The sequence below is a fragment of the Arvicanthis niloticus genome, chromosome 10 (assembly GCF_011762505.2).
Source record: "Arvicanthis niloticus isolate mArvNil1 chromosome 10, mArvNil1.pat.X, whole genome shotgun sequence".
NCBI lineage: Eukaryota > Metazoa > Chordata > Mammalia > Rodentia > Muridae > Arvicanthis > Arvicanthis niloticus.
Genome location: NC_047667.1, coordinates 19,327,517 through 19,354,890, shown reverse-complemented (window position 1 = coordinate 19,354,890; position 27,374 = coordinate 19,327,517). Strand labels below are relative to the sequence as shown.

The window sequence follows — 27,374 nt, the reverse complement described above, 5'->3', positions numbered from 1 at the left end:
CAGATTAATGAATGTTAAAGATGTCAACACATCAAATATTTGAGATCTCCATATAGTGGTGGAATAAAGATCATTTTAAGGGATATCTAGGGAGGTAAGAAATTAGAATTAGTATCCAGTGTTAAAGACATTTTTTATTCTCTCTGAATCTTAGGTTGGGACATGATAGTGGTTATTGTCATGTTTGAAAGATATGGTACAGATGAAAGACTGATAAACTTAAGTGGTAATGCATAAAGTCATGATCCACTGAGAAAAGGACATTAGCAAGCCATGTATTTATGAATAAAGCATAAGTTTATAGGTATAGAATTTTATTTTCAAGAATATGTCTATTTCCTTCTTTAGATTCAGCACAAAACTTTCTTACTGCTTTTTAAAGAAACAAATCAGTCATTTAAACTATCTATCTATCTATCTATCTATCTATCTATCTATCTATCTATCTATTTGTATGTGTATGTGTGGGGGTGTGCATTTGGAAGTCAGAGGACAACTTGTGGGAGTCAGTTCTCTCCTTCCTATGTTCATCTAGGAGACTGAACTCACAAAACAGGCTTGGTGGCATGTCAGAAAGCACCTTTACCCACTGAATCATCTTGATAACCCCTGTTTGTTTATTTTTAAAGTTAATATATAAAGTAGTGAGCTTCATTGCAATAATTCAATGCTTACATGCCATCATCTTATTCTTAAACATACTTTTTCTTTTTAAAAATTATTTATTTATTTTCTCTCTCTCTCTCTCTCTCTCTCTCTCTCTCTCTCTCTCTCTCTCTCTCTCTCTCTCTCTGTGTGTGTGTGCTCATGTGCCATTGTGCATGTAAAGGTCACAGGACAACTGTTCTGAGTTATTTCTTTTTCTGCACCACTGAATCCTGAGGATCAAGCTCATGAGTTTCATCAAGCTTGGCAGCAGATGCCTTTACCTGCAGAGTCATCTCAAAGTTAGCTACACTTTACTCTTATTCAGCCTTTATAATCGGTTGGTAAAAACTTGAAAGTGGTTTTCATCCTTAGACATTAGAGAAAATGCAAATTAACTGCCTTAGAGAGTCTGTATCAGCCCAGTCAGAACCACTATCAGCAAGAAAATAACAAATGCTGACAAAGATGCTCTGAAAAAGAAGAATGTATGTACACTAGTCATGGGAATGTCAGCTGTGTCACACACTATTGACACTTGTACTGTGTTTTATAATAAAACTGGAAATGCAAATACCACACCAACTATACCACCAAGGTATGCATCTAAAAACTCTAAGCCATTCTGCATGGAAACTCTTGTATATTCATGTTTATTTTTGTACTAGTAACAATATCCAGAAAATGGCACAGCCTGGCATCCATCAGCAGATAAGGATAAAGAAAATATGGTGAGGATACCGGTGGCTCGAGCAGTCTCCCAGCCGATCTGCTCCCCTCTGGAAACTGAGTCCAGAGGCACCCTAGGGAAGGCATGGATCACAGAGCAGAAGAATACACAGCCTTGGTGTATCTACTCATCAAGCATACTGAGCAGACCTGCCCAAACCTCCGATGTCCTGGAATTCCATCTGGATTCAGTGAAGACACAGCATCAGAGGCTCATCAACTTACTCTTCCCCCCACCCCTCTTCTAATATCTCAACCCCCTTAATCAGCTTGAAGAAGTTAAAGAAGAGTCAGCGCCCCTACTCCCTGGGCTTGGGGACTAATGTGGTTAATAATGGTCTGTCTTTCTAGGGAAAAGTAGTGGTTTTGTTGGAACAGGGAGGATTAGCTAGGATTTATTGCATAGCCATAACCTATTGGTAGAAATAAGTATAATTGTTATAAAGATGAAGTTATAATTTCTTAAATGGTACAAAATTTACTTTGATTTCAAATTTAAGGTTTTCATTGGTATGAGCCTCTTATTAATATAAAAGTGAGATGAATATTGATACTCTCATGGGCATTGTGCCTGTATAACACATTTAGGAATACAAGGCCTAGACCTAGTCCTTCTTTAACTTTTTTAACTGATTTGGGATGGTTAACCTATGAGGTAAGGGACTATAGCAAATTCATGGCTTTGAGTTTATTGTTAGGAGGTTTCCCATATTTTATTTAGAAATAGCTAAGAGGAGTTAACAGACAACAGTCCAGGTTACCTTACATGGATAGTTGGTTTTCAAAACATCAGAAGTCCATAGAATTGATGCTACAAATATTTATATATTAATGTCCATTCTGATTAGAGACCTGTCTGCTCCTGACAGCTTCCTGTCATGGATTCTAAGAAGAAATTGAGCATCCTTGGAGTTACTCCAGTTGTGTGGTGACAGCCACTAAGCAAGAATTGCCTCTTTCCATCTACAGACAAATTACTGTCCAGAAAAGGACACACATGCAGAATAGTCAACTGATTATATCTGCCTAGACAGAGTAATCAGCCCTTAATAATCCTGCATCACTAAGGTCTGTCAGACGACTCTGGGCCAGAAGGCTGAAGATTTGATGCTCCAACATTCTGAAGTATAGGGGCTTTTCAGGTGTTCAGCGGTCTCTATAAATTGGCTAAGTTTTAGAAGCTATGTTTAGTGCTTCCCATAACTTCAGTTAACTCAGTCATTCTGGATTTCGGACGGGGTTGAAGACCTATAGTCTCATAGCCAATCCTGGCTATTTACTTTGAGAGAAAAGATCTGAGTAGATGGTTTTCACTTGACATTCATTCTAAAGCCAAAAAAAAAAAAAAAAAAAAAAAAAAAAAAAAGCCAGGATCAAAACAAAACTAAGTGTTTTAGTTAGAAGAGATGACAGAGGTTCTGGTTAGTTAACAAAATGATGGACTGGGTATTAGGACTATCTTGTACCTCACTGGTACAGTTAGGAATAAGTATGCTCTAACTGTATTTTGAGAGAAAATTTTACTTTAACAGGAAGAGTGATATGTAGGAGGAGCTAAGTGGGAAGGAGTACTGAGAGGAAGAGATGGAGTAAGGAGAGAAGATGAAGGAGAGGAGAAGCTAGGTGATGAGAGACAGAAAGAGAGAGGGGGCATGGAGGCACATGTTCACAGGTCTCCACCAGTCAAAGATAGTTTTTATATCTAGGTTGGGTATTGGGTTATGCTTCTGATTGAGCATTACCAAACTTATAAATCCTTTGATTAACATTTAAAAAAATTGTATAAAAGCAAAAAGGAAGGGGGGGCATGGGACAGGGGTTTTCTAGGGAGGGAAAATGGGTAAAGGGGATGGCATCTTAAATGTAAATAAAATATAAAATAAAATTTAAAGAAAAAAAAGAAAATATGGTGAATATGCACCTGTAAAGAAAAATTAACTCTTTGCTGTCAAGACAATTTTTTTTTTTTTTACAACACAGGAAACATCATCAATCCAAATGTAGACTCACAGAGTCCAGGCCCAATGGATATATCTACAAAACACTCGAGCACTTAACACTAAGGGAACATTGAGGAAGAGAGGGTGGAAAGATTGTAAAAGGATCAGGGAGTTTGCCATGAGGTTGTGTTTCCTAGTAACATCAGAAGCTGCACCCCGATAGTCTCAGCAATATGACTTCCTGGAGGTGAGCTGAACAAGGATGATACCAATGAACATGCCAAACCAAATGGGGAAAATCCCAAGAGGCCCCAGACCTATGTGAAGAACCATAGGCAACTAAGGAAAGTTGGGAGTGGGAGAGATGGTCCTCACGTCCAGTGCCAAATGATTATCCCTGAAAACATACATACAAATGACATTATAGGACTCAACGGGTTATATTTAGGAACACACACACACACACACACACACACACACACTGAATAATGATTAGTAAAAAGGGAGGTCATGAATTTGAAGGAGAATGGGGTGGAGTATATAGAGGGTTTGAAGAGAGGAAAGAGAAGCGAGAGAAGTTGTAATTAAATTATAATCTCAAAAATAAACAACAAAAAGAAAAGCAAAACCAAGGCAAATGTAGGGAAATTAGTGCAACTGGAGATCATTATGTTAAGCAAAGTAAGCCAGACTCAGAAAGACAAATACTGCATTTTTACTTTTATATTCAGAACCTAAATTTAATATTATGTATCTGTAGCTTTGTGTGTATGGTACATGAGTGTGTGTGTGTGTGTGTGTTTGTTTGGAGGTCATGAAACTGAACAAGAGTCATGAGAAAAGAGAAAAGATCTTAAGGAAGGTGTGAAGAAATAGTGCAGAAACTGAAATTAAAGTAATAAGAAAACAGAGGACTATCTAGGAAAAGAAAGGGAAACAGACTGGGAGGGGTACAGAGTAGAATCGAAGGGGCTGGGGGAAGGGAACAAATTATAGCAAGGTATGTGTGAAGACGCCATGATGAAACCCATTACCTCAATGCTAACCTAAAAATCAATTTATAAAGAAATGCATCAGATACATAGGTGTCCATTTATTTGCACACACACACACACACACACACACACACTTTATATATACATATGTATAATTTTTGAAAATTTATAGTCACAATCTTTCTTTTATTTTTACCTTGTCTTACATCTTTAAATTTACTTTTGTTTATGTATATGTTTCTATATATGTGAGTGTATGCCATGTGAGTGTAGGTGCCCAGTGAGGCCAGAAGAGGGCGTTGGATGCTTTGAACCTGGAGTGGGTACTGGGAACTGAACTGATCCTCTATAGTAGCAGCAAGTGATTTTTAATAACTCAGCCATCTGTCCAGCTCCTGATTTAAAAAAAAAAAATAGAGCTAGGGGGCTGGAGAGATGGCTCAGTGGTTAAGAGAACTGACTGCTCTTTCAAAGTTCCTGAGTTCAATTCCCAGCAACCACATGGTGGTTCACAACCATATGTAGTGAAATCTGATGCCCTCTTCTGGTGTGCCTGAAGACAACAACAGTGTACTCACATTGAAGAAGCCAGGCTGAGTGGCTGGCTAGTGCTGGGTTCAGCACTTCCCCAGAAGCCTAGGGGCTGGCGCTTGCCAGCAGCACTTCTCCCTCAGCCCCATGCACACAGAACCCCCCCTCCCCCATTCCTTCCTGCTACCTGACTCTCCCAAAAGATGCAGTGGGCGCCAAAGGCCACAAATCCTCATTGCAATAGCACTCCCATCCTGGGAATGATGGGTATCAGCCCGAGAACAGATAAACAAATACAGCGCAGCAGTCTGGCACCCTCTCTGATGGATGGCCAAACACTCCCCAACACAGGTGGCTTATGGCCTTGGGAAAAGCAAAAACAATACATCCTTAGAGAGAAATCATGCCAGTTAAGCGTTCCCAGGCAGCTGCGACTGGTTTGTAAAAACATTATAGCTTCCCTTATCCTTATTCCCTTATCCACCGCTATGTAACCTGCTTGTATATATTCCCTACACTCCTAGACACCGGCTGCAACCTTGCTTTGTGCAATTTGCGGTACAAACCTGGGTTTGAAATAACGGGCTCTTATGTTTCTCTACAGAGGATATGGCTGAGATCTCTTGGAGATCCTGAGACCTGGGCATAAGAACATACGTTAAATAAATCTTAAAAAAAATAGAGCTAGGTATAAAACCCAAGACCTACATGCATACTAGACAAGTACTCTACCACAGAGTTACAGAGCTAACCCTAAAATATTCTTCAATTATTTTTGTGCAAATGACTTTGGATTCCTCTGATTTGAATTAGTAACTGCAGCTTCCCCTTATTATGTATGTCCCATTTGTCTAATTACGCTGCAGTTTCTCATGATCTCCTATCTGCTGCTCTAAATTAATGTTGTCTTCTTATCTTTCTGTCTTATATGGTGCTTTTTTTCTTTTTTCTTTTCTACCTTAAAACAAGGTAGAGTCATCTGAGAAGAACAAACTTCAGTTGGTGAATTACCAACATCAGTGAAAACATTTTGTTGTTTAACGATTAGTGTGGAATGGTCTAGCCCTCTGTGGGTGGTGCCACTCTTGGGCAGGTGATCTTTATTGTATACGAAAGATAGCTGAACAAAGCAGTAGTAGGAAGCCAATAAGGTGCATTTCCCCATGTTCTCTGCTTTAGTTCCTGCCTCTAGGTCCCTGTGTTGAGTTCCTGCCTTGGCGTCTCTTGATGAGTTATAAGCCATAATCTCAACAAACCCTTTACCCCTCATGTTGGCTTTGCTCAGCGTTGTATCATATATGTAGAAAGCAAATCAGGACAAATACTAGTGCAGTTGTGTTGTAAACTTGTTAATTGAGATGCTATAAAGGGTGTGGTAGTCAAAAACATGGGGAGAAATAAAGCATGTTTTTCTACTTTAAGGTAAGTCTCAATGGTTGCATGCAATTCATTTATGAAGGATGAGTGGTTATGTACAAAACATCTCTTTATTGTTCCCTTTGTGTTTTAAACTTGTAGCAAACCAATAAGGTTGATAGAGAGATATTTGGAGATTTGAGAAATAAATTGAAGTTGTATTTTTATGAACAAAAAATGAGGCTTAAGCAGTTATTCATTCCTCAGATGAAAAACAATCTTCTAGAAAATCGACATGGGTCTGACACCATAATGTACTTGCAGCCACCCAGAAATATAGCTCTGATTTGCTATGTATCAAAAGTCTCTTGAGGATTATATCCACAGTTTTTATATTTATGAGGATAATACAGCAAAACAGAGCATCTGTCAGATTGTTGTAAACTACTGGCTTGAAGTAGTTCATATTTCAACAAGGGATTGCAGCACATTTCTTTCGATGATGTCACATCTTTATGAAGCTTGTTATCATTGATCGTTGTGATGAAAATCAATAGAAAGCAGGAAATGAGGTGGCAGTGGCCAGTTTCACTCTCAAGTCTGGAAAGTTGCAGGAGCCCACAGTCACTTAGATGTCTAGAAATTTGACAGTTGTGGTTTTTAAAAGTTAAATAAAGTAGTAACTTTCTCTTAATTTATTGGTGTTTTGTGTTTTTAAAAAGGCCTCTACATTCTTAAGCCATGAATTATTAAGATTTTCTTTTTTGTCATGACTAATCTTAAAGAAGTTTAGAATTAGCATAGGGATGTCAAATGCAGTAAGGATTCATGAACCAAGGGAGTTTGGAAACCTCTACATCATAGAGTTTGGTTTCTGATGCTAGCGATCCTGTAAGTCTGTTGATTTTTTTTTTTTATCAACAACAAAGGAAGGCCAAGTAGCACATTAAGACATGTATTTGATCTATTTATACATGGGCACATATGATAACTGGACTTGTGGCTAAATACCTCAGTTTCTTAGTTCCCCAGTCTTTAACTCAACAGTAAACTTGGGAATAGTTTTTAATTAGGTGATTGAGTAGCAAATGAATCTACCTATCATTAATTTCTACTTCTAGAATGATTTTTATGAGGCTATACCTTTGTAGAACCCACTGGAAGGAACTTTCTAGCCATTGAGTTCCGAGAAGCCCAGGAATTGTGGGAGCTAGCTCATTCTGCTTGTGAAGGGCTCCATGCTTTACAGTATAAAATGCTATTTGTGAATCAGTCCAACAGTGTGATATTTATCTTTAGCCATGTTTTCCCAGAAGGATTGTTAAAATAATCTTGAATCTTTGGGGTGGCAAATTATCAACTACTTCTCCCTTTATCTCTAACAAAAAAATTTCAGTCATCAATGTGTAGCTAAATCTCTAGTTTCTTCCTAAGTCTTTTTTTCGGTATTCTGCATTCAAATTTTCAGGACTGTATTTATGAATCCATTTATGTCACTATCATGATCACAAAAAATGTTAATCAATTGTTCTAATGAGCCCAACAGTCTTAGGAGTGACTCCAAACTTTGTCCTTTTTTGGAAAACACATATTAGTAGATTTTGGTTGTTAATAGATTAATAGATTTAGATTGTAGCATGTGTAAATCTTGTGAGATTCTCAGAAAAGGATAACCCATAACCCAATGGTATTAGTGGATGAAGCTATAAGTAGAAATGTCACTTTTGTTTTCTCAGATGAAATGATGAAAGGAGAGCCATACCCAAGTTTTACAGATTCATGGCTTGGGCTGAGCCCAGAACATTTCTACCTAACTATCCCTAGGTCTAGGCTTAGAAGCTTCAAGGTTTCATACAATGTAATCTTCTGCAAACTTAGACCTTAAAGACTTCAACTACCAGCCTCCATCTGCTAACCTAGGCCTAGAATGTTTTAGTCTTTGAAACTTACTACTGAATAAACTCCCCTTTCTAGCTCTTTTTGTCTGGCTTCTTCAACTCAGCTGTTCTTGTTCAAAAACCTCAAAAAGATCACTGATTCAAACTGGCTTCTCTCAGCTTCTGACTGAATTGCTCTACTTGAAGGATTGCCTCTAGAATAGAGTTGAGCTCAACTGCACTGAATTTAATTGCACTGAATTGAACTGTTCTGAACTTCTCTTTTCTGAACTGAGCTCAAATGGACTGCACTGAACTGAACTGGACCAAGTTCACTGTACTGAACTCTCACAAACTTTGAAGCAAACTAACTGCCCTGACTCCCAATAGACTGACTCCCCATAGGCTGCTTTTAAGTAGTCTCTTTTTTTTTTTCTGTATTGTTCTCATGAGAGTTAGGTGTATTGCATCTCTGATTCATTTTGTCAAATCTTTCTCTTATTTGTCACTTTGTCTCTCAATTAGATGGGACTTTCAGACATGGCTGCTTCCTTCTTCAAACTAATTTTACCTGAAACATGTGTAATAATGGTCTATCTATATTTCAGCCAAAGGAATTAAAATGTATGGAATGGCTACATTCCGACAAGATCACATAGTTTTTGAATGTGATCTCTTGCCAGAGCAGCCATGTTGCTGGATTAAAATTCCTCTAAATTAGGCCATATCTGGTTTGCCTTCCTCAAATTAAAGAGAAACAAATATATGAGCATCCATGTTAATCACTAACAGAACACTGTATGCTCCAACATGTCAGTTGGTAAGCAAAGCTCTATTGTAGCTGGGTCTCACTTACATCCTTGTTTTGAAGTTGGGGTGACTAGGGGTGGCCTGACCTTGTCATTTTTCTCCATTTCTTGAAAACCTGCTGTTGTCTATGACATTAAGAATACAGTATGAATTCCTCACTATGGCTGTGCACTGAATACTATTTATTTCTATAGTTCATTCAGTTATTCTACAGACATTTCTTTGGCACTAATCATAAGCCAAAGATTTCAGATATTTCAGTGAAGAAAACTAAGATCCTTGTTCTCACAGGGCTAATGTCTTAACATGAAGACAAAATAAGCAGTAAGTTATAATCTAAATATGTACAATAAATAACAGGTTTAGGTTGAGACTGAGAGCCAGAGAAAGAGCCAGAGACACAGAAAGAGCCAGACAGCCAGACACACACACACACACACACACACACACACACACACACACACACAGACAGAGAGAGAAAGAGGGAGAGACAGAGAGAAAGGCAGAGAGAGACAGAGAGAAAGAGAGAGACAGGTATACATATAGAGGCAGAGACAGGCAGACACACATGTATATGTACACAGGCGCATGCACACACACATACACATACACACACATACACACACAGAGAGAGAGAGAGAGAGAGAGAGAGAGAGAGAGAGAGAGAGAGAGAGAGAGAGAGAGAGAGAGAAATACAGAAAATGTAGGAGAGGCTAGTACAAGCCTGAAGCTTCCAATTTTATGTGTCAGCAGGAAAGGGGGCCATAATTGTTTTTCTATGTAGTCCAGAGGTAACTTCAGCTTTGTGGGCCATAGAATTTCAGATACAAGGACTCACACTGTGCCTGGTACAAAGGAAGCCACAAATAACCTGTAAGTGAATGGGATTGGCTGTGTTCTAATTGAACTTTATTACAAAAATAAAGTCCTGAATCTATTCAAAACTTTACAAAATATATACAAACATTTGGCTCCTGAACCATCATGTATGGGCTGCTGGATTGCAGTATTAAAGTATTAAGCTTTTTTTCTGGGGGTGCCTTATTGAGAAAGGGGATTTGCAAGCATTGTGCTGTCTTCCTGGGTCCACACTGCCATTCTTACTGGTTTTCACTGTGTCTACAGTCAGCATTAAGTTTAGTCCTATTTTTGGCCTTGACATTAGCTGGTCTCATATCAATTTCCACGAGCAACACTTGCATAGATTACAGAGTTCCCTCTTCATGTAGTCATATGTTATCAAGCAAAATGTTATCTTAATGACACTTCTGACAACCATATCTAAACTACTGTCCCCTACATAAATTTCTCTTGATACAGTTTGGCCAGTATGGTCTTGATTGTGACACTTTTACAATGTAACCATGTTTCCTTTATGCTTTGGTTTTATCTCCTTTAAGTTTTATGAGCACAGCCATCAGATATCTTGTCTAAGTTTCAAAGCTACGCTTAGAGAGTAAAAAAGTATTTAGTGTACAGTAAATATTTTATAAATACCTGTTAGATAGATGAAAGTGAATGTCATTTTTGAAGAGTTGGCCAGCATTCAGTTAATAACAGCATTTTGTTACTATGGAAGTTGTCACTAAAATCTGAGTTTTCCAGAGAAGCAAGAAATCCATATGTTTATGTAAAGTTTCTAAGTTAAAAAAAGTTAATCCAAAAGTGAAAAAGATCTTTTTCTTGTCAAAATCAGTGTTTCTACAAGCTACTCACTTGGGACGTGGTGTGTGTTGTACACTTTCAGTGATACACACTTGAATTTATTCTGCTCTTCACTATTAAAGGTGACGTTACTATTTTACTAATTTTTATACATATAGTATATTTTGATCATATTTTTCCCTTCCTCAATTCCTCCCAGCTCCTCCCCTCCCCTGACTCCTTATCCAACCAACTCCCCTTTTCTCCCCTCCCCTCAACAGATCCAAACCAATCAAGCAACCAAATAAAGGCTAAACAAAAGTACACACACACACATTAACACACATTCCCTAATATACACACTAACACACACACACACACACACACACACACACACACACACGCATGCCCCAAAGCACAACACAACACTACAAAACACACGATGGAGTCCATTTTGTATTTGCTAAGTACTCTTGGGTTTTTGGCTTGCCTTGGAGAGTGGTTGATATATCTAGTGACACTTCATTGAAAAAAATCTGATTTCCCTTTCCCAGAAGGTAACCGTTGTAAATAGCCTCTTGTTTAGAGGTAGGACCCTGGGTCCACTTTCCCTTCTACATGCTGGGACCCTGTCTGGTTTACCAGACAGGCCTTGTGCATGCAGCTATGGTCTCTGTGACTTCATATGTGCTTCAGGCCTATTGTGTCCGGACACTTTTTTTTTTGGAGTCATCAACTACTTTGGCTTTTCCAACTCCTCTTTCTGCCTCCTCTTTCTCATAGATCCCTTAATATTAAATGGAGGGGTTTGAGAAAGACATCTCATTTAGGGCTGAGTGCTTCAAAATCTCACATTCTGTGTACATTGTCCAGCTGTGGGACTCTGTGTCAATTACTATCTACTACAAGGAGAAGCTTCTCTCATGAGGGTTCAAGGATGCACTGATGTATGTGAATAGCAATATGACATTAGGATTTATATAATTGCTTTGTTCCATTTGCCAAATAATAGTAGTGAATTGACAGGTGACATTAGATGACGTAAGCTACTTAGTCAAGTACCAGTAGCTACTTAGTGAAGCCTCACTTGTTTTCAGACATATACTTTTATACTTAAGAGAATTATACATATTAAAGTTATGTTTTGTTTTATAAGCAATACGCTTTATCTATGTCAAGTGTCCATATACCCAGTGAATAAACTTTGGGAACTAATGTTAGCTTGGGAGATATCTTTTTATTGGCACTGCTTGGTTGTCTTTACTACAGCAGGGTGGAATTCCTGTCTTTGAATTTATGTGGCATAATTTTAAAGTACTATGAAAGTCAGAAAAGACTATATTTTATTGATTCAGCAATGCACCTCTGAGCACTGTGCCTATTTTTGGCAGATGTTCAATAAATATGTATTGTTTTAATAAATGAATAGAATCTATATTGACAATGATATGTGAGAAGTGCAAATAAACTAAAAATCAAACCATTTCATGTCATTTGTATTATTGAAGAAACAATTTTACCCAAGCCAGAAATGTATAAAATCTATTATTTTAATGCAAATTCAATATATATTATAATAGTTGAATCTGTAATGAATGAAAACATGTAATGACCCCAGTGTCCAATCCTGAATGTGCTATATAAACTGTTAATCACAGACAATATTTTTATGATGTTTACTGAATAATAAGATTTTATACTTACTATTAATGTGAATGTTTTAAAAAATCATGTTTTATCTCCCATCTTTGGTTATAATTTATATTTCTGCAAAGGGTCACATGGGCAGTGAAAGGTAGTATCAGGCTAGTCTCCATGTTAGGCTCTTTTGAATTGCTTCTAGCATGGCTGATATATCAGAGAAACCAAACAATGAAAGGCCAGCTCTGAGAGTGTTGGTAGTAAGATAATCTCTTTCACTTCCTGTTTCTGGAAAAACTTGGCAGCATTGGTGAAGTGCAATTATAAAAGGCTTGCCTAACTGTTGGACAGTTAACAATGTCACCATGTGAATTACAACACCTGTTTTGTTCCTTCACATCTTTCTGTCTTTACCAGTTTCTTAGTTCTCTTGGGTCATTTACATATCGATGCTTCCAGGGTAACAGTAGTTTGTTGGTCTGATACCATCCTGGCTATAAATCTTCCTTCCATGTTTCTCAGTCTCTGTGATTGATGCCTATATATTGGTACAGTTGATAATATTGAGAAACTGGGGTTTCTTTTTCTCTATCAGTGATTTCATCTGTCAATCTTTAAAATGGTGGCACGGGGAAATGAGTATTAAATTGTTTTTGTCAAAGCACAGGGCTTTAGAATGAATAAATATAAACCAGCCAGTGTTACAGTCTCTTGAGCACTTTATTTGTTATAAAGACAAATCCATAGCACACAATGGCACCTTCTTACTTCCAACATCCGGGATTACAAAGGATTAGTTCATAAAATGGTCTCAGCTTTTTAATGTGTTGTTTTAGATATTATTGAAACCTTATAAAAACAAGACTCGCTACAAACAGGATTGGTGTTCAATGTATATTAAATGAGGTAAGATAATTAAATTCAAAATAATTTATAAATATTCAGATAAGAAAATTGAAATTACAAAAGCATATTTTGGTCAACATTAAACTGAATTACAACTGTGTGTGGTCAATGTTATATCTACACAGCTAAGTTTTTGTTAAAATACAGTTTTAGTTATCAAATAGTCTACCTCATTCTCCAGTACATTCACCTAACTTCCTTGCTAACACCCAGTACACATTTCATCCAGAAACTACCCATTTTACTCTAGTCCAGTTGTAATGCACACTCTTCTGTCTCAACAGATGCAGCCCACAAAGTGCCATCATCCCCTGGCTACAAAATAAAATACATTATTTAAAGGTAAAAACTCAGAGAACTTCTGAAATGGTAACCCATTCTCTCTGTGTTCATGAAAATAGGCAATCCAATTTGCAAGTTTTCAAACCAATGTAAACTCTAGAAAACTCATGTTGAAGTATGGGAATAAGGACTCTGCACTAATATAGTGCGTAACAATACAGTGTCAGACTCGCCTTTCACAGTTAATGCCTCCATTGGACTTTCCCATGGATTGTCAATATGCAGCTGAGGATCGAGCTTACTCAAGTCTGTGCGAAATCCTTCAGGTTCTCTTCCTCTCATTTTCAAACAGGAAGAGAAGGGTTTTCAGGCCTCTTGGGAAAACCAAAAAAGCAAAACACACCCACAAACAACTTGAAAACAAAATGGCAGACCCATTAATCCTTGACTCCATGTCCAAATGAAGTTGGGGCACTATTACTTTTGCAGTATTTGTATTCTGCCCAAGGTATCACATCGGGAGATTCCTCAAAGAACTGAGAAGTCTGAGAGCTACAAAAGAGAAAGCATTTAAGGCAGCAGTTGATGTCTACATTTGGATTCCTTTTTCAAGTTACATGTCCAAGTCTCCATCGTAGGCCAAGGTCAGTGGCTTCTGATGGCGAGGTGTGCTTTGATGTGGTTTTGGCTTCTTGCTGCGAAGGGAAAAAGGAAATTTCAGATAAAGGTAATAGAGCTTTGCTTCAGCTGCCAAAGACAATAATAAAGACTTGGAATTCAAGTGGAAAAATTAGAAATGACTCAGTTATTAGTAAATATGTGCTTTTTCTTTTGAATTAGCCATGCAACTCTTATCTATGGAGATAAAGTTGGAGAAGTGCACTGTGGGAAGGTTTACTATTGTATGAAACTCATAGCTCATGCTTTCCAAAGCTAAGTTGACTCCAGCTTCACTGGGCCCATAGTATAGGGGTATATGTAGTCAACATGATTAGAAAGTGCAGTTTTTTTGGTGTATGCCTGTATTCCTCAATTTAACTCTTTTAAAATATTAAGCCACCACCTTTTCAAAAATCTTAAAAATGGTTTAGTGTATTGAAGAGAAGAGCCATTTTCTATATTTGTTCTTGTTACACACAGGAAGGTGAACATCTGCTGTTCACTAATTCCTAAGCTACTGTGACCTCCGCATCCCAGATGTTTACCATTTTAAGCAGCTGGAGCTGCCAGACTCCTGTGCCTTGCTCTGGCCTGAAAACTGTTATTTATTTGGCTGTCAACCCACTGTAACCTAGCAGAACGAGTTTACCAGTTGTAGGAAAAATCATCCTCACCCCGCCTTACCTGTTAATGGAAACTTTGTTATGTAGAGGGAGGATACTTTTTCTATACATAAAGAACCTCGAATGCCAAATCATGTGGAGATCTACCATGTGCTTTCATTCTTTTTCTTACTTATAACTGAAAATTTGTCATCTACTTTTCTTTTCTACGTAGACTCTTTTCACCTTAGAGCCTGGCCTTTGTCATATCTTCAGGGGCTAGCTCTCTTCTATTCTGTCCTCATCATTCATGGATCTCTCTCTTTCTCTCTCTCTCTCTCTCTCTCTCTCTCTCTCTCTCTCTCTCTCTCTCTTCTTCCTCTCTCTTCTCTCTCTTTCTCTCTCTCTCTTTCCCAGATTGCTATGGCATATAGTGTATACTAGCATCTATTATTCATTGCTATTCAGTATAGACTGAGAGCCAAGCCTGTGCTGAGGATGTGATATTTATTCTTTCAATAAGTCCCGGAACTACTTGGAGAGGGAGGTACTTGTAAGAAGTGACATTCTTCTTTGCCTGGAAAAAGTGAATTGGATTTTATATCCAGACCAAATTTAAATCAAAATAAAAACAATTTTAGTTAATAAACAGCAGTAGTAGGATTTACTACTGTGTCATCTGCTGTCACCAGATCTGTCACGGGAGCATCTTCATCCCCTGCTTCCCCTTCTGTGTTTCCTGGCAACTGCTAATCAACCTTTTGCCTACATGCATCTCTTGATGATATAGATATCTCATACAAATGGAGTCTACCAGCTGTGGCCTTTGTATCTAGCTTCTTTCATCCGATGGTTAAAGTGGTGATTTTTCCATTATCTGAATGTATTTGAATATGAAAAGTTGGACAGAATCAGTTATAGGAAGGATTTCCTAATTTAAGATGCCTATGTTGTAATTTAAGGAGAACAATTATTTTTTTCTGATTGATATCAGAAGCAAGCCATATGAACTAAAGAGATAAAAAATGATTTCTGAAACTCTACTGAATGGAACCATACATCTTAGGGGCTCTCACCCAGCATCTGGCATGCAGCGGGCTCCCACTGAGGATCTGCGGAGTGCTAGATCCAGGCTGCAGGCAAATAGCTTCCAGGCAGAGAAGCTGAGGGGAAGTAGCAGCTTGATTTAGAATCTTCTGCAGAGAGAGCTCAAGTTTCAGATATTCTGCCTTGGAGGCCCTCTCCAGTTCTCAGAGCTGTATTGCATTTCATAATTACTTGACTAGCATACAATTTAACCTCATCCTTTTGAATCATAAGTATATCCCAGAGGCTTTATTTGTAGCTGGGTGGAGCTTCTATCACAGATGATGAACCTGGCTTAAAACAAGGTTCTTGGAATGCTGACCAATGATGCTTTTAACCTGGAGGTGACACGTTTCTTCTGAAAATGATAAAGATGTCCCCCTGTCTCCACTATGTGTAAAAGAACAGGAGATAAGTAGAGGACCAAGAATTGTAGAGCCTACTAAAGGTTTTGGCAGTCTGCCCTTATTTTGCATGTGCTACATGCTCTTAGGTGAAAAAAAATGAGATCTGGGGCCCCAGGGAGTGAGGACAAGAAACAGCAATGACTAGATTTGTATGAGGAGATAAAATCATTGCCTGGGAGACATGTAAACTTGGCTAGACTCTATGAGTGGGGCCTGGACAATTCTACTCAAAATGTGCACAGAGGGTTTTTATGTCTGCTTCCATATGTAGATTTATGAGCACAGTGTTCACCTCTGAGACAGTGGAGGACTAGAGACTTCAGTGGGCCATGATGGTGTACAGTCACTGAGATTAGAAGTTTATTCTTTGTCACTCATTCCAGACTGGGTAATCCATGAACACCATAAGCCTAATAGATCTCAACTATGAATACATAAGATCTGAGAACCTTTGGAGTATTTAAAACAAATAAAATGTCTCTCTAATGCCAATCTCGGAATTCCAGCACACAGATCCCTGGGCAGCTGTGGTTTGACAATACTCCTAGGCCAGTTAAAAAGTCTCCTAAAAGGAAGGGTGCATGTGGCCTTCTTGTGAAAACCCATCAATTAAAAGGATTGTTTCTGGAGTTCTTGGCTCCCTTTTCTTCTGCTCTATTGGAACATGCCCTCTTTAAGATAATTGTTTATTCTTTTTTCCCCCTAAACTCCGATTTTAGGAAAAGCATGATCACCCTTCTCCCTCAAGCAAAACAAGGAACCATAAAAGTCTACTAAGAGGCCACAACTCCCAGCACCAGTGCCCAACCAGCATCCAGCCCCTCACACGTTTCTCTCCTGTTGAGCCTGACAGAGTACTCTAGACTGCCAGGACAGCTTACAAAGTTACAAGAAGCATGAGACTATGCTGCTGTCCTGGCTGGAAGGAATCATTAAAGACATGCTTTCCAGTGACCTGTTTCAAGGATATCTGCGTTTTAACAAAGAGTAAGGGGTTAATTGCATAGCCATACCTATTAGTAGAAATCTGTATAATTAGTATCAAGATGAAGATATAAATTCTTAAATGGCACCAATTTACTTTGATTACAAATTTTAAGGTTTTCATTGGCATGAGCTTCTTAGTGATATAAGAGTGAGATGAATATTGCTACTCTCATAGGCATTGTACCAGTATAACACATTTAGGAATACAAAGCTTAGACCCAGTCCTTCTTTAACTTTTTTTTAACTGATCTGAGATGGTCAGCCTGTAAGTTAAGGGACTATAGCAAATTCATGGCTTAGAGTTTATTATAAGGGTGTTCTCTATGTTTTATTTAGAAATAGCTGAGTGGAGTTAACAGGCAACAGTCCAGATTACCTTACATGGATAGTTGGTTTTAAAAACATCAGAAATCCTTAGAATTGACATAACAAACATTTCTGTATTAATGTTCATTTTCATTAGAGACCTGTCTGCTCCTGACAGCTTCCTATATTGAATTCTAAGAAGAAAATGAGCATCCTTGGAGTTACTCCAGTTGTGGTGAGACAGCCACTAGGCAAGAACTGCCTCTTTCCTTCTACAGACAAATTACTGTCCAGAAAAGGACACACTTGCAGAATAGTCGACTGATTATATCTGCCTAGACAGAGTAATCAGCCCTTAATAATTCTACAGCACTAAGGTCTGTCAGATGATCCTGGGCCAGAAGGCAGAAGAACAGATGCTCCAACATTTTAAAGTAGAGCGAGTGTCCAGGTGTTCAGAGGTCTCTATAAATTGGCTAAGTTTTAGAAGCTATGCTTTGTGCTTCCCACAATCATAGTTAACTCAGTCATTCTGGATTTCTGAGGGGGTTGAAAACTTATAGCTATTTACCTTGAGAGAAAAGATTTGAGTGGATGGTTGGCAGCTGACATTCATCCTAAAGCCAGGTTCAGAACTAAATGTTTTAGTTAGGATAGACGACAGAGGTTCTGGTTAGTCAACAAAAGGATGGACTGGGTAGTAGGACTATCTTGTACCTCACTGGTACAAATTGGCATAATTATGCTCTAATTGTATTTTGAGAGAAAAGTTTCATTTTAACAGGAAGGGTGATGTACAGGAGGAGCTAAGGTGGGAGGAGTACTGAGAGGAAGAAAAGGAGTAAGAAGAGGAGAAGAAGAAGGAGAGGAGAAGCTAGGTGATGAAAGAGAGAAAGAGGGGGGAGACAGGGAGGCAGATGTTCATGTATCTCCACCAGTCAAAGATAGTTGTTATATCTAGGTTGGGTAGTGGGTTACACCTCTGATTGAACAATACCAAACTTATAAAGCCTATGATTAACATTTTTTTAAAAAATGTATAAATGAAAAAGGAAAAGGGGGCATCGGATAGGGGTTTCTAAGGGGGGAATGGGGAAAGGGGATGGCATCTGAAGTGTAAATAAAATATCTAATAAATGAAGAAAAACAACAAAAAACAAACAAACAAAAAACAAAGAGTAAGAATGCATTTATCCAAGAAAACAGACCGACAAGCAAGCTGCTGACATTTCCAAGTGTCTTGGAATGCAACCCACAAGGAATACCCCTAAGCTAGCTAAAGTTGCATCATTTGATGAAAGCAGGGAACATTTTAAATCTGAAAGCTATCTTTGAGAGACAAGCCTCTGGAAGCCAGGATAGCCTTCCCCACTATGGATAAAGAATCTGTTACCAAATGTGATGCCAGAATAGGCATAGATACACAGAGCGACTTTCAGGCACTATGTCCAGGTTAACCATGAGCTCACCTGGTGAGCAACTTGAACAAATCTGGTGTTCATTCCCAGAATAACCTGAGAAGGGGAAACTTTCAAAATCCCCAACACCGATGGCAGATGCTTAGAAGGTCATCATGGAAAGGGTTACTTATAAAAGCTGTTTTTTTTTTTCTGCTTTTCTCAGAAGTCCTCCCAAGTTTTACTATAGATTGCTTTCAGTTAACATATAAAGTCTAAATTCTGGCATATGGCAAAATATTTCCTACCATAAACTTTTTATTTTGGTAGAAAGTATAATATTGCCAAACTATCACCTTTCAAGCTCCTGTAAGCCATTTGATAGAAGGAGATGCCATGAAAACCTCTGTTAGGGTTTCTGTAGGCAGCTCCTTTGAGACAGTGAAGAATATGCCTTTCCAGGGCTGTGGCTTGCTCACCTGTACAAATGTAGGATGTCTAAGGTGGAAATCTAGGACATCTCATTGAACATGAGAAACCTACAGGGTTTCTTAGGGGAGAGAACATGTAGGAGCAGCCTGGATTTGGGGATTAGCCAAACCCAGAGTTGATTCTACAAGCCAGGTACAGAAACAGTATTTCAGTTAACCATTCCTTAAAACAGGAAGGATAAAAGTGATGCTGTGAAACAATCATGGGGGTTAAGGAAAACAGTTTCCATGCAATATTTCTATGGCTAATATAAAAATATTTGACTTTTATGTTCCCACAAACCCCAAATTCTTAAAACAAAACTTCTTTCTATTAATCAAATTATTTATTCATTCATTCACTTTTCTAGGTGCTCAATTGATAATGATTCAAATTTGTGGTGTAAAAGAATCTATAAAACATAGTCAACATAGTCCTGTCTCTAAGGTTTTAGGGTTTGATAGAATGTTGAAAGATAACTATGCCAGCACCTACACAGTCAGCATGAAGCAAACACCACAGGGCAGGAGACACAGACAAATCATCCCAGGCTCTTAGAAAAGAAAATAGCTTGGAACTTGAATTTTACTGGAAGAGTGGGTTAAATGCCATTAGCTGGTCCAAACTTCATTATTGATGAAGGGGCCATGAGGATGAAACTGTGAGAAATACTTTTGTTATATAGAAAAGAGATTATAAATAACCACATAGGACAAGCACAGAAATGTGAATAGACAGAGGTGGCTTTTGGGATAAAACCTCTGTAACAGCAGCACAGATCCACAGAGATGCTGTACTCAACCATGTTTGTTTAAATGAATACAGTAGAGGGAAGAGTAGACTTGATTGCCAATAGAGAAGCTGATGAGATCACCAAGTGGTAGGTGGGAAAGTACACATGAATGCTGCATAAAACTGTTACTACTGTGAGATGAAAGAAGCCAATACTCTAAGCTAAGTATTAATATATGACACAGACTTTGTAATTGGGTATATGATAAAGCAAGTTGATTAAATACTTGAGTAAATTTTTTTCTTATTTAATCTATCTGAAAAAAAATATTTAAGCTGGCCAAATTTTCAAAGACACTTAGCCCTATGAGACAATAAAGATAAACGATTAGGGTCTGTATAGTACAAGTTAGCTAGCCCAGGGACCAGGGAATAGCAGAAGACGAAATTGAGAGTTGTTTGGATCCAGGTCATGAAAGACTCTAGGTATTCAGCTAGACAATAAAACACGACCTGGCTCATCAGTAAAATGTGACATTACTAATGGTTTAAAGAAGAGAGGTGAGGTGATGATCATTGGAGATATGTTTTAGGAAGACTAATATGGCCATAGAATGAAGGAGAAATGGTGTGTAAACCCAAATGTGGGTCTTCTATTCAATGTAAGTTGGCCACTGAAATATAAGGGAGACATTCTAGTATTATCTTGTAATTGGATCTTCTGAACAAGCCTGGTCATACACTCCTAGTCCCTGTGTTTGGGAGCCTAAGTCTGGAAAAGTAACTTGAGTTTAGATCATCCTGGTCTACTAGAGCCTGGGAGGGAGAAAGGGAGGAGCAAAAGGGATGCAGAGACACGGATACACACACACACACACACACACACACACACACACACACACACACACACACACGGGTAGAAGTGGGGAGAGAGAGAGAGAGAGACAGAGACAAAGAGACAAAGAGACAGAAACAGAGACAGTGACAGAACAGGGGATTGGTTAAAAAATAATCCTAGTACCAGAATTCAGCATCCCAGAACCTGGAGTTATATACAGTCTTATTAAATATTTGCTGCTGGGAGAGTTTAAAATGTGTTTACACAGTTTTAAAATGTGTAAGCTGCTGGGAAGGGAGAAAAATAATGAAGGAAATATTAATGAATCTACATGAATATTTTTACATCTAGATATACTAAAAACTACATGCTAGTTTTTAATTTCTTGAATATAAGAGTATTCTTGGGACAACAGAATCTGCATTGGGGATGAGGCTCTTAGTATGGAAGAAGTTACTTGTTTTTATATTGCTGTCAAGTCAACCAATGATCTGGAACCTTGCTGTCCGAAACTTGAAGAACATTGTTCTATATACCTTGATTACCTGCTATGACTTTCAGACCTTTTTTTTTTATTTTTTTTTTTTTTTTTTTTTTTTTTTTTTTTTGTTTTTTCGAGACAGGGTTTCTCTGTGTAGTCCTGGCTGTCCTGGAACTCACTCTGTAGACCAGTCTGGCCTCGAACTCAGAAATCCACCTGCCTCTGCCTCCCAAGTGCTGGGATTAAAGGCGTGCGCCACCACTGCCTGGCCTGCTATGACTTTCAGAATTGCCCACTTTCTAACCTTTTCTGGTGGTGGGTACCTCAGAAGACACTGAAGCTCCTGAAAGCGTTCAAACTCACACGTGTTCATTGTGACAAGATGTGTGAAGTACTTGCCAAACTTACCAACCGAAACACTTAAAGTGGTCCAATCATTTGATTACAGGGTTGGTGACTGCTGGAGACAGCACTTTTTATTACATCACTCTGGAAATACTAGCTGGGTAGAAATATTATTTCTAAGAATTCAATCTTGATCACTACAGGTAGCAAGAGGGATAAGAGTCATCTGGTTTTCTTCACCAATTTTAACTGGCCAAAAGCAAAGATTTAAAAGTCTGTGTAGCCTTGGAAACAGAATTTGAAGATAAATATACAGATTTGAGTCAAGATTAAAACTTGGATAAAAATTCTCAAACATTCTATGAGACAAATGAGTAATATGAATATCTCAGTTAGGAGGGAAAAAAACCAACAACACTTTGATCTCATAAAAAATATTCTTCTCAAAAAAACCAAAAAAAAATATTCTTGAAAATGTTGCTTTGGAAGCTAATATCATATTCTTCACATACTTTAAAGTATTCAAATTTATTTATGTGTATGTAGTCTCAAGAACTTCTCATCAACTAAAATATATTCTGTGCAATAGCAATAAACTAATTAGAATTTCCAGAGAGTAGGCAGTAGAACTAGTAGTCACTTGCAAAGTGGGGGTTCTGGAATTGACAGCTAATTAGATGTGGGTGTTTTAAATATTAACTTTGTTATTAAAAATGCACTAACAAGAAGGAACCAGCTGGTTAATTTACCCTAACTTTTCAAAACAGGCCAGATTAAGAACTGATAATAACTAGGAATAACTTTATATCTAGGATTATCTAAAGTCATGTTCTCAGATTGGCAGTGGATCAGAATTACATGGGGAATTAATGTGTGTAGAGAAGTCCTGGCCACTCCCAAAAGTAACTAATTTCTGGTTCTTGGGTGTGGAAGTCAGCATCAGTGTCTAGGAGATGTCTTATGTGCACAATGGTAAACCTACATTCCAAACCAAATGCTGAGTGCACAATTGCCAAGACACAGTTTGTCTTTTTATATCGTCTTCTTTTTTCTTTTCTTCTTTTTAATCGGATATTTTATTTATTTACATTTCACATGTCATCTCTTTTCCCCATTTCCCCTCCTTAGAACCTCTATCCCATCCCTCCTCCCCCCTTTTAATTAAATGCAAGTATTAAGGTCAGTTCTAGGTTGATGGACTAGTAGTACAATAGATGCAAATATTGCCTTGCTTGCTCTTTGACTATTTGTGTTTATTGTCTTGCTTGTTCCTTGACTATTTGCATATGTTGTATTGCTAGTCCATCAACCTAGAACTGACCTTAACACTTGCATTTAATACTTGCATTTAATATGCTGTAGCCGTAGCTCAGTGGTTTCCTCCTCCTGAGGTCTCAGTTCCAGTTCTCTGCCTTGACCATCTGTGCTGTGACTTTTTTTTATCTTCTATTAACCAAAACCCAAATAAGAATGTGCTATCAAGTGGTAACAATATTGCAAAGGTTCCTTTCATTTTCATCAATGGTTTAAAAATACGGTTTCATTTTAACCCACACAAAAACAGGGTGTATATAATTTTTGTTCTTTGGTACTTACCAAACAAGATAGGAAGTAAATACTAGGAAGATCATGATAAGAAAACTGCCACCGGAAACACCATAAACCCAAATTTTGACTCGGCCATCTGTTGAAGACAAATAACACAACAGCATTAGCTAGCACATGGTGGTCTGCAACAGTTAGGAGAGAAAGCACACATACACTCAGTAACCTAATGTTTGATAGCCCAGAACCAATGACTAATTCTAGACCTGAAATGGATAACTAAGTAGCGATTCCTCAGTGAGAAGTTAGCCATGTTGTGGGATGATCTGTGAGCTCCCCCAAGGCATCTGATATTGACAACACTCTCTCCTGAGCACCATGAGATTATGGATTATTTACTAGAGATAATTGAAACAACAAGTAATAGAAAATTTAGGCCACAAATCTGAAAAAGAGCAAGGAGCACTATATGTGACAGTTTGGAAGGAGCAAGCTAAAATGGTAATTGTTCTAAAGCCTCAAATAATAATTAATTAAAAAAACAAAATAAATTATATGACATTATACCAGTTGGTGTGGACTTTCCAGATATGAACAGTTTATATCACTCTAATTTTTAGCCATTACAAACATTAGATTGTTAGCTAAGTGTGGTGGGATAGGCCTGTAATCTCAGTGCTCAAAAGGGTTACTACAAGTTTGAGGTCATCTTTGTCTCAAGAAATGAACAAACATATGAAACCTATAAGGTCATAACTGCATTGCAGTAAATACATTTTCTAGCTAAATAATTTCTTTTTCACCTGAATTCACAAATGTCCATAGTTGTAAGCTATACATTGGCGATTGCTGTTAAATATAAAAGAATAATGAGTGCAAAGAGAGAGGAAAATAAGGTAAAAATAAAAACTGAAATATAGAACCCAAGCTCCTACTCCCAATGTGACATTAGACATCAGTAATTGATCGAATTGACTGGAGGAGTTTTGAACTTGTTTGAAGATACTGAAAGTCATACATGCCATATAAAAACATCACCAAAGTTTCTTCTAACACAAAGGCCAAGGGCTAAAACCCTGCAGTTACGAAGATAACCACACTTCTCTGATTGTTCCTTTAACCTGAATGGAAGGAGGAGGACTAGAATCCACACTTCAGTAGCTCTTTCTGATGAATTCAAATAATCAAGTGGGTTATCTGTATCACACCCTTCCCCCAAAGTCCAAGAAACATCATGAAGGAGGGGGCAGAAAATTGGGACCAGCTCCATGTCAGAAAGGACTTTGGTGGAACAGTGTTTTCTGGACAGGACAGGACAGGACAGGACAGGACAGGACAGGACAGGACAGGACTTCTGCCTTTATTAACTCAAGGAACTCACAGCAGCTGTGGCTGTCTGCACAACAGCTGATCAAGAGAAACCTATCTGTATTTATCAGGTTCTGCCAGAGCCTCTCCAGAGACAGCTATATCAGGCTCCTGTCAGCAAGCACTTCTTGGCATCCACCATAATGTCTGGGTTTGGTGTCTGTATATGGGATGGATCCCCAGGTGGGGAAGTCTCTGGATGGTCTTTTCTTCAGTCTCTGCTCCACACTTTGTCCCTGTATTCCCAGATGTGGATGCTCAAAGCCAATCATTGGACTGAGCACGGGGACCTCAATGGAGGAGTTAGGGAAAGGACTGAAGGAACTGAAGGGGTTTTCAACCCCATAAGAAGAACAACAATATCAACCAACCAACCAAACCCCTTAGAGCTCCCAGAGACTAAACCACCAATCAAAGGGTACACATGGAGAGACTTATGGCTCTAGCTGCATATGTAGCAGAGGATGGCCTTATCTGGAATCAATGGGAGAAGAGGCCCTTGGTCCTGTGAAGGCTTGATGCCCCAGTGTAGGGGAATTCCAGGGTGGTGAGCAGGGAGTGGGTTGGTGGGTGGTGGGTGGGGGAATACCCTCATAGAAGTAGGAGGATGAGGGATGGGATAGGAGGTTTGCAGAGGGAAAATTGGAAAGGGGGATAACATTTGAAATGTAAATAAATAAAGTGTCCAAAAAAAAAAAAGAACAAGCCAATCAACATTCCAGTGGGGATGGGGAGGGGCACAGAGCCCCACCATACCTGAGGTGCTAGTAACAGGGAATGCTGGGAAGGGAGAGTTAGTTTTTTTTTTTTAAAGGCTATAGGTCAACTTGGTAGGTTGACTACACTACAGTGGATGTCTCTACAACCATGTGGGGACATAGGCAGTACTAGCTGGGTTCTGTGGGAGATATATCTATTTGTGTATCTATATCTGTATCTAATCTGTATTTATTCATATCTCTATCTTCTATATCTCTATCATCTAAATCTTCTATCTGTCTATCTCTCTCTTTATAGTGCTATAAATTTATGACCATGTGTGTAGAAGGAAACATTTTAGATTTCATACCTACTGCAGTTAAATGAAACTTAGTAGTCAAGTAAATATTATGGTCTATCTGTGACTTCTTTTCTATGTAAAATATATTTTAGATGAACTAGGATTTTCATATATATATATATATATATATATATATATATATATATATATATGACAGAAATTGTTTCTGGCAATTTAATTTTCCCTCCACTTAGTGTGAGCATGTGGCTAAGTAGATTTGTAAATGGGCTGACAAAGGCAATTGTTAGCATCCCAAAGGAATGGCATTTCTTTGTGAAAGAAATACTCTGGGATTCAGATTCACCACACACTGGGTCCATAGTGCACACTGCAGCATGTTACATTAAAGTCTTATGGGATGGACAACCACCAGAATGTACTGTAAAATGTTTTTGTTTAAAGTAACACCACAGTTAAATCACACTGCAATTCACTACATTTTTTCAAGTCTCAACTAGAGACTCATTTGAGAAAGAGGTTCAGTGAAATTATATATTTCTGTGTTTATAAACATCTTTTAAAAGGTTGAGAATGATTGTTCTGAAACACTGGTGATAAAAATTCTCCATTTCTGAGTTTTTTTTTTTCTGTTGTTGTTGACAATCAGAACCTCAAAGATCAGAATCCAAGATGGCCTAGTGCTTTTATTTCACTGTAGATGAATATGGTGGGACAGAAGGTTATTTTAGGGTGAATTTAATAATTAATTTAATATATAAATGCACATTTGTAGCAATATAATGAGACTAAAAGTTCAAACTATTAAAAAATGTAGGGCGAAAATGTTTTTCTGTAACTCTTCACTTCTCTCATGGAAGCTATTCTCCACTCCAATGTCTGTGGATCTTTTCAGTTTTGATGTACATGGGTAGACATCTGAATGCACCCATGAACATACGCACACAAGCACATGAATGCATACAGCTTTAGAAATAAAACCTGTATGATGAGTATTATTCGGTTGCCAACTCTCTGGTTTTTATTACCCAGTGTGGATGGATTGCTGATAGTCCTAGTTTACAGAAGCAGATTTACCTTGTTTCAATGTATCCATGAGACACATCCCACATTTCAACCATGTTCATGTTTTCACAATATTTCATTTATGGGAATCTCAGACGCTTCCACACTTTTTAAAAATAAGCACTCATCATTTGTAACAGGAGCCATTCACACTCTTATGTGTATGTATGTGCAGGATGGATTCTCAAGAGAGACATTTCAGACTGAAGCATGTGGCAGCTAAATATATTATGACAGCCTCCGGGTTCTCTGAGGGGTGGCTTCAGATTATGCTCTCTTGCCATTAAACTGATCTGGCCAAAACGTGTTTGGGGGAGATTATTCTGTGACCACAGCACTTATCACACAAGTGTGAGAACTAGAGTTTAGATACCTAGTACTCACATAAAAGCCCAGCAGCCATGGTGGTCTGGCTGTGATCCCAGCATGTGCAAGTCATAAACAGGACAGCCCCAGAGCAAGCTGGTTAGACTAGCTGGTTGCAGTCTCTACATTTACCTGTGAGCCACTGCCTCAATATTTAGGAAGAGCAATGCAGGAACACACTTGATGACAACCTTGGGTCTCCATGCAAATGTACACACAAATACATGTGCATTCATGCAAGCACATGTGACCTACCACATGAAAACACGTACATACATATGCTGGTACAGCACATGCAAACACACACAAAAATGTTGATATATCTACATATATAGATCCACACA

The 27,374-nt window shown here is 38.2% G+C and overlaps 1 protein-coding gene across 1 annotated transcript in view; it reads right to left on the bottom strand.

Moving 5' to 3' along the window:
- Positions 1-12,869: 12,869 nt before the first annotated feature.
- Thsd7b (thrombospondin type 1 domain containing 7B) overlaps positions 12,870-27,374 on the bottom strand; it is an 839,715-nt gene continuing 825,210 nt past the window's right edge. Inside the window, exons 27-28 of the mRNA XM_076941097.1 lie at positions 23,265-23,352; positions 12,870-14,051 (exon numbers count right to left, since the gene is read on the bottom strand). Of these exons, the coding sequence (XP_076797212.1) occupies positions 13,970-14,051; positions 23,265-23,352 (170 nt within the window). The 3' untranslated portion in view covers positions 12,870-13,969. The remainder of the gene's footprint in view (positions 14,052-23,264; positions 23,353-27,374) is intronic.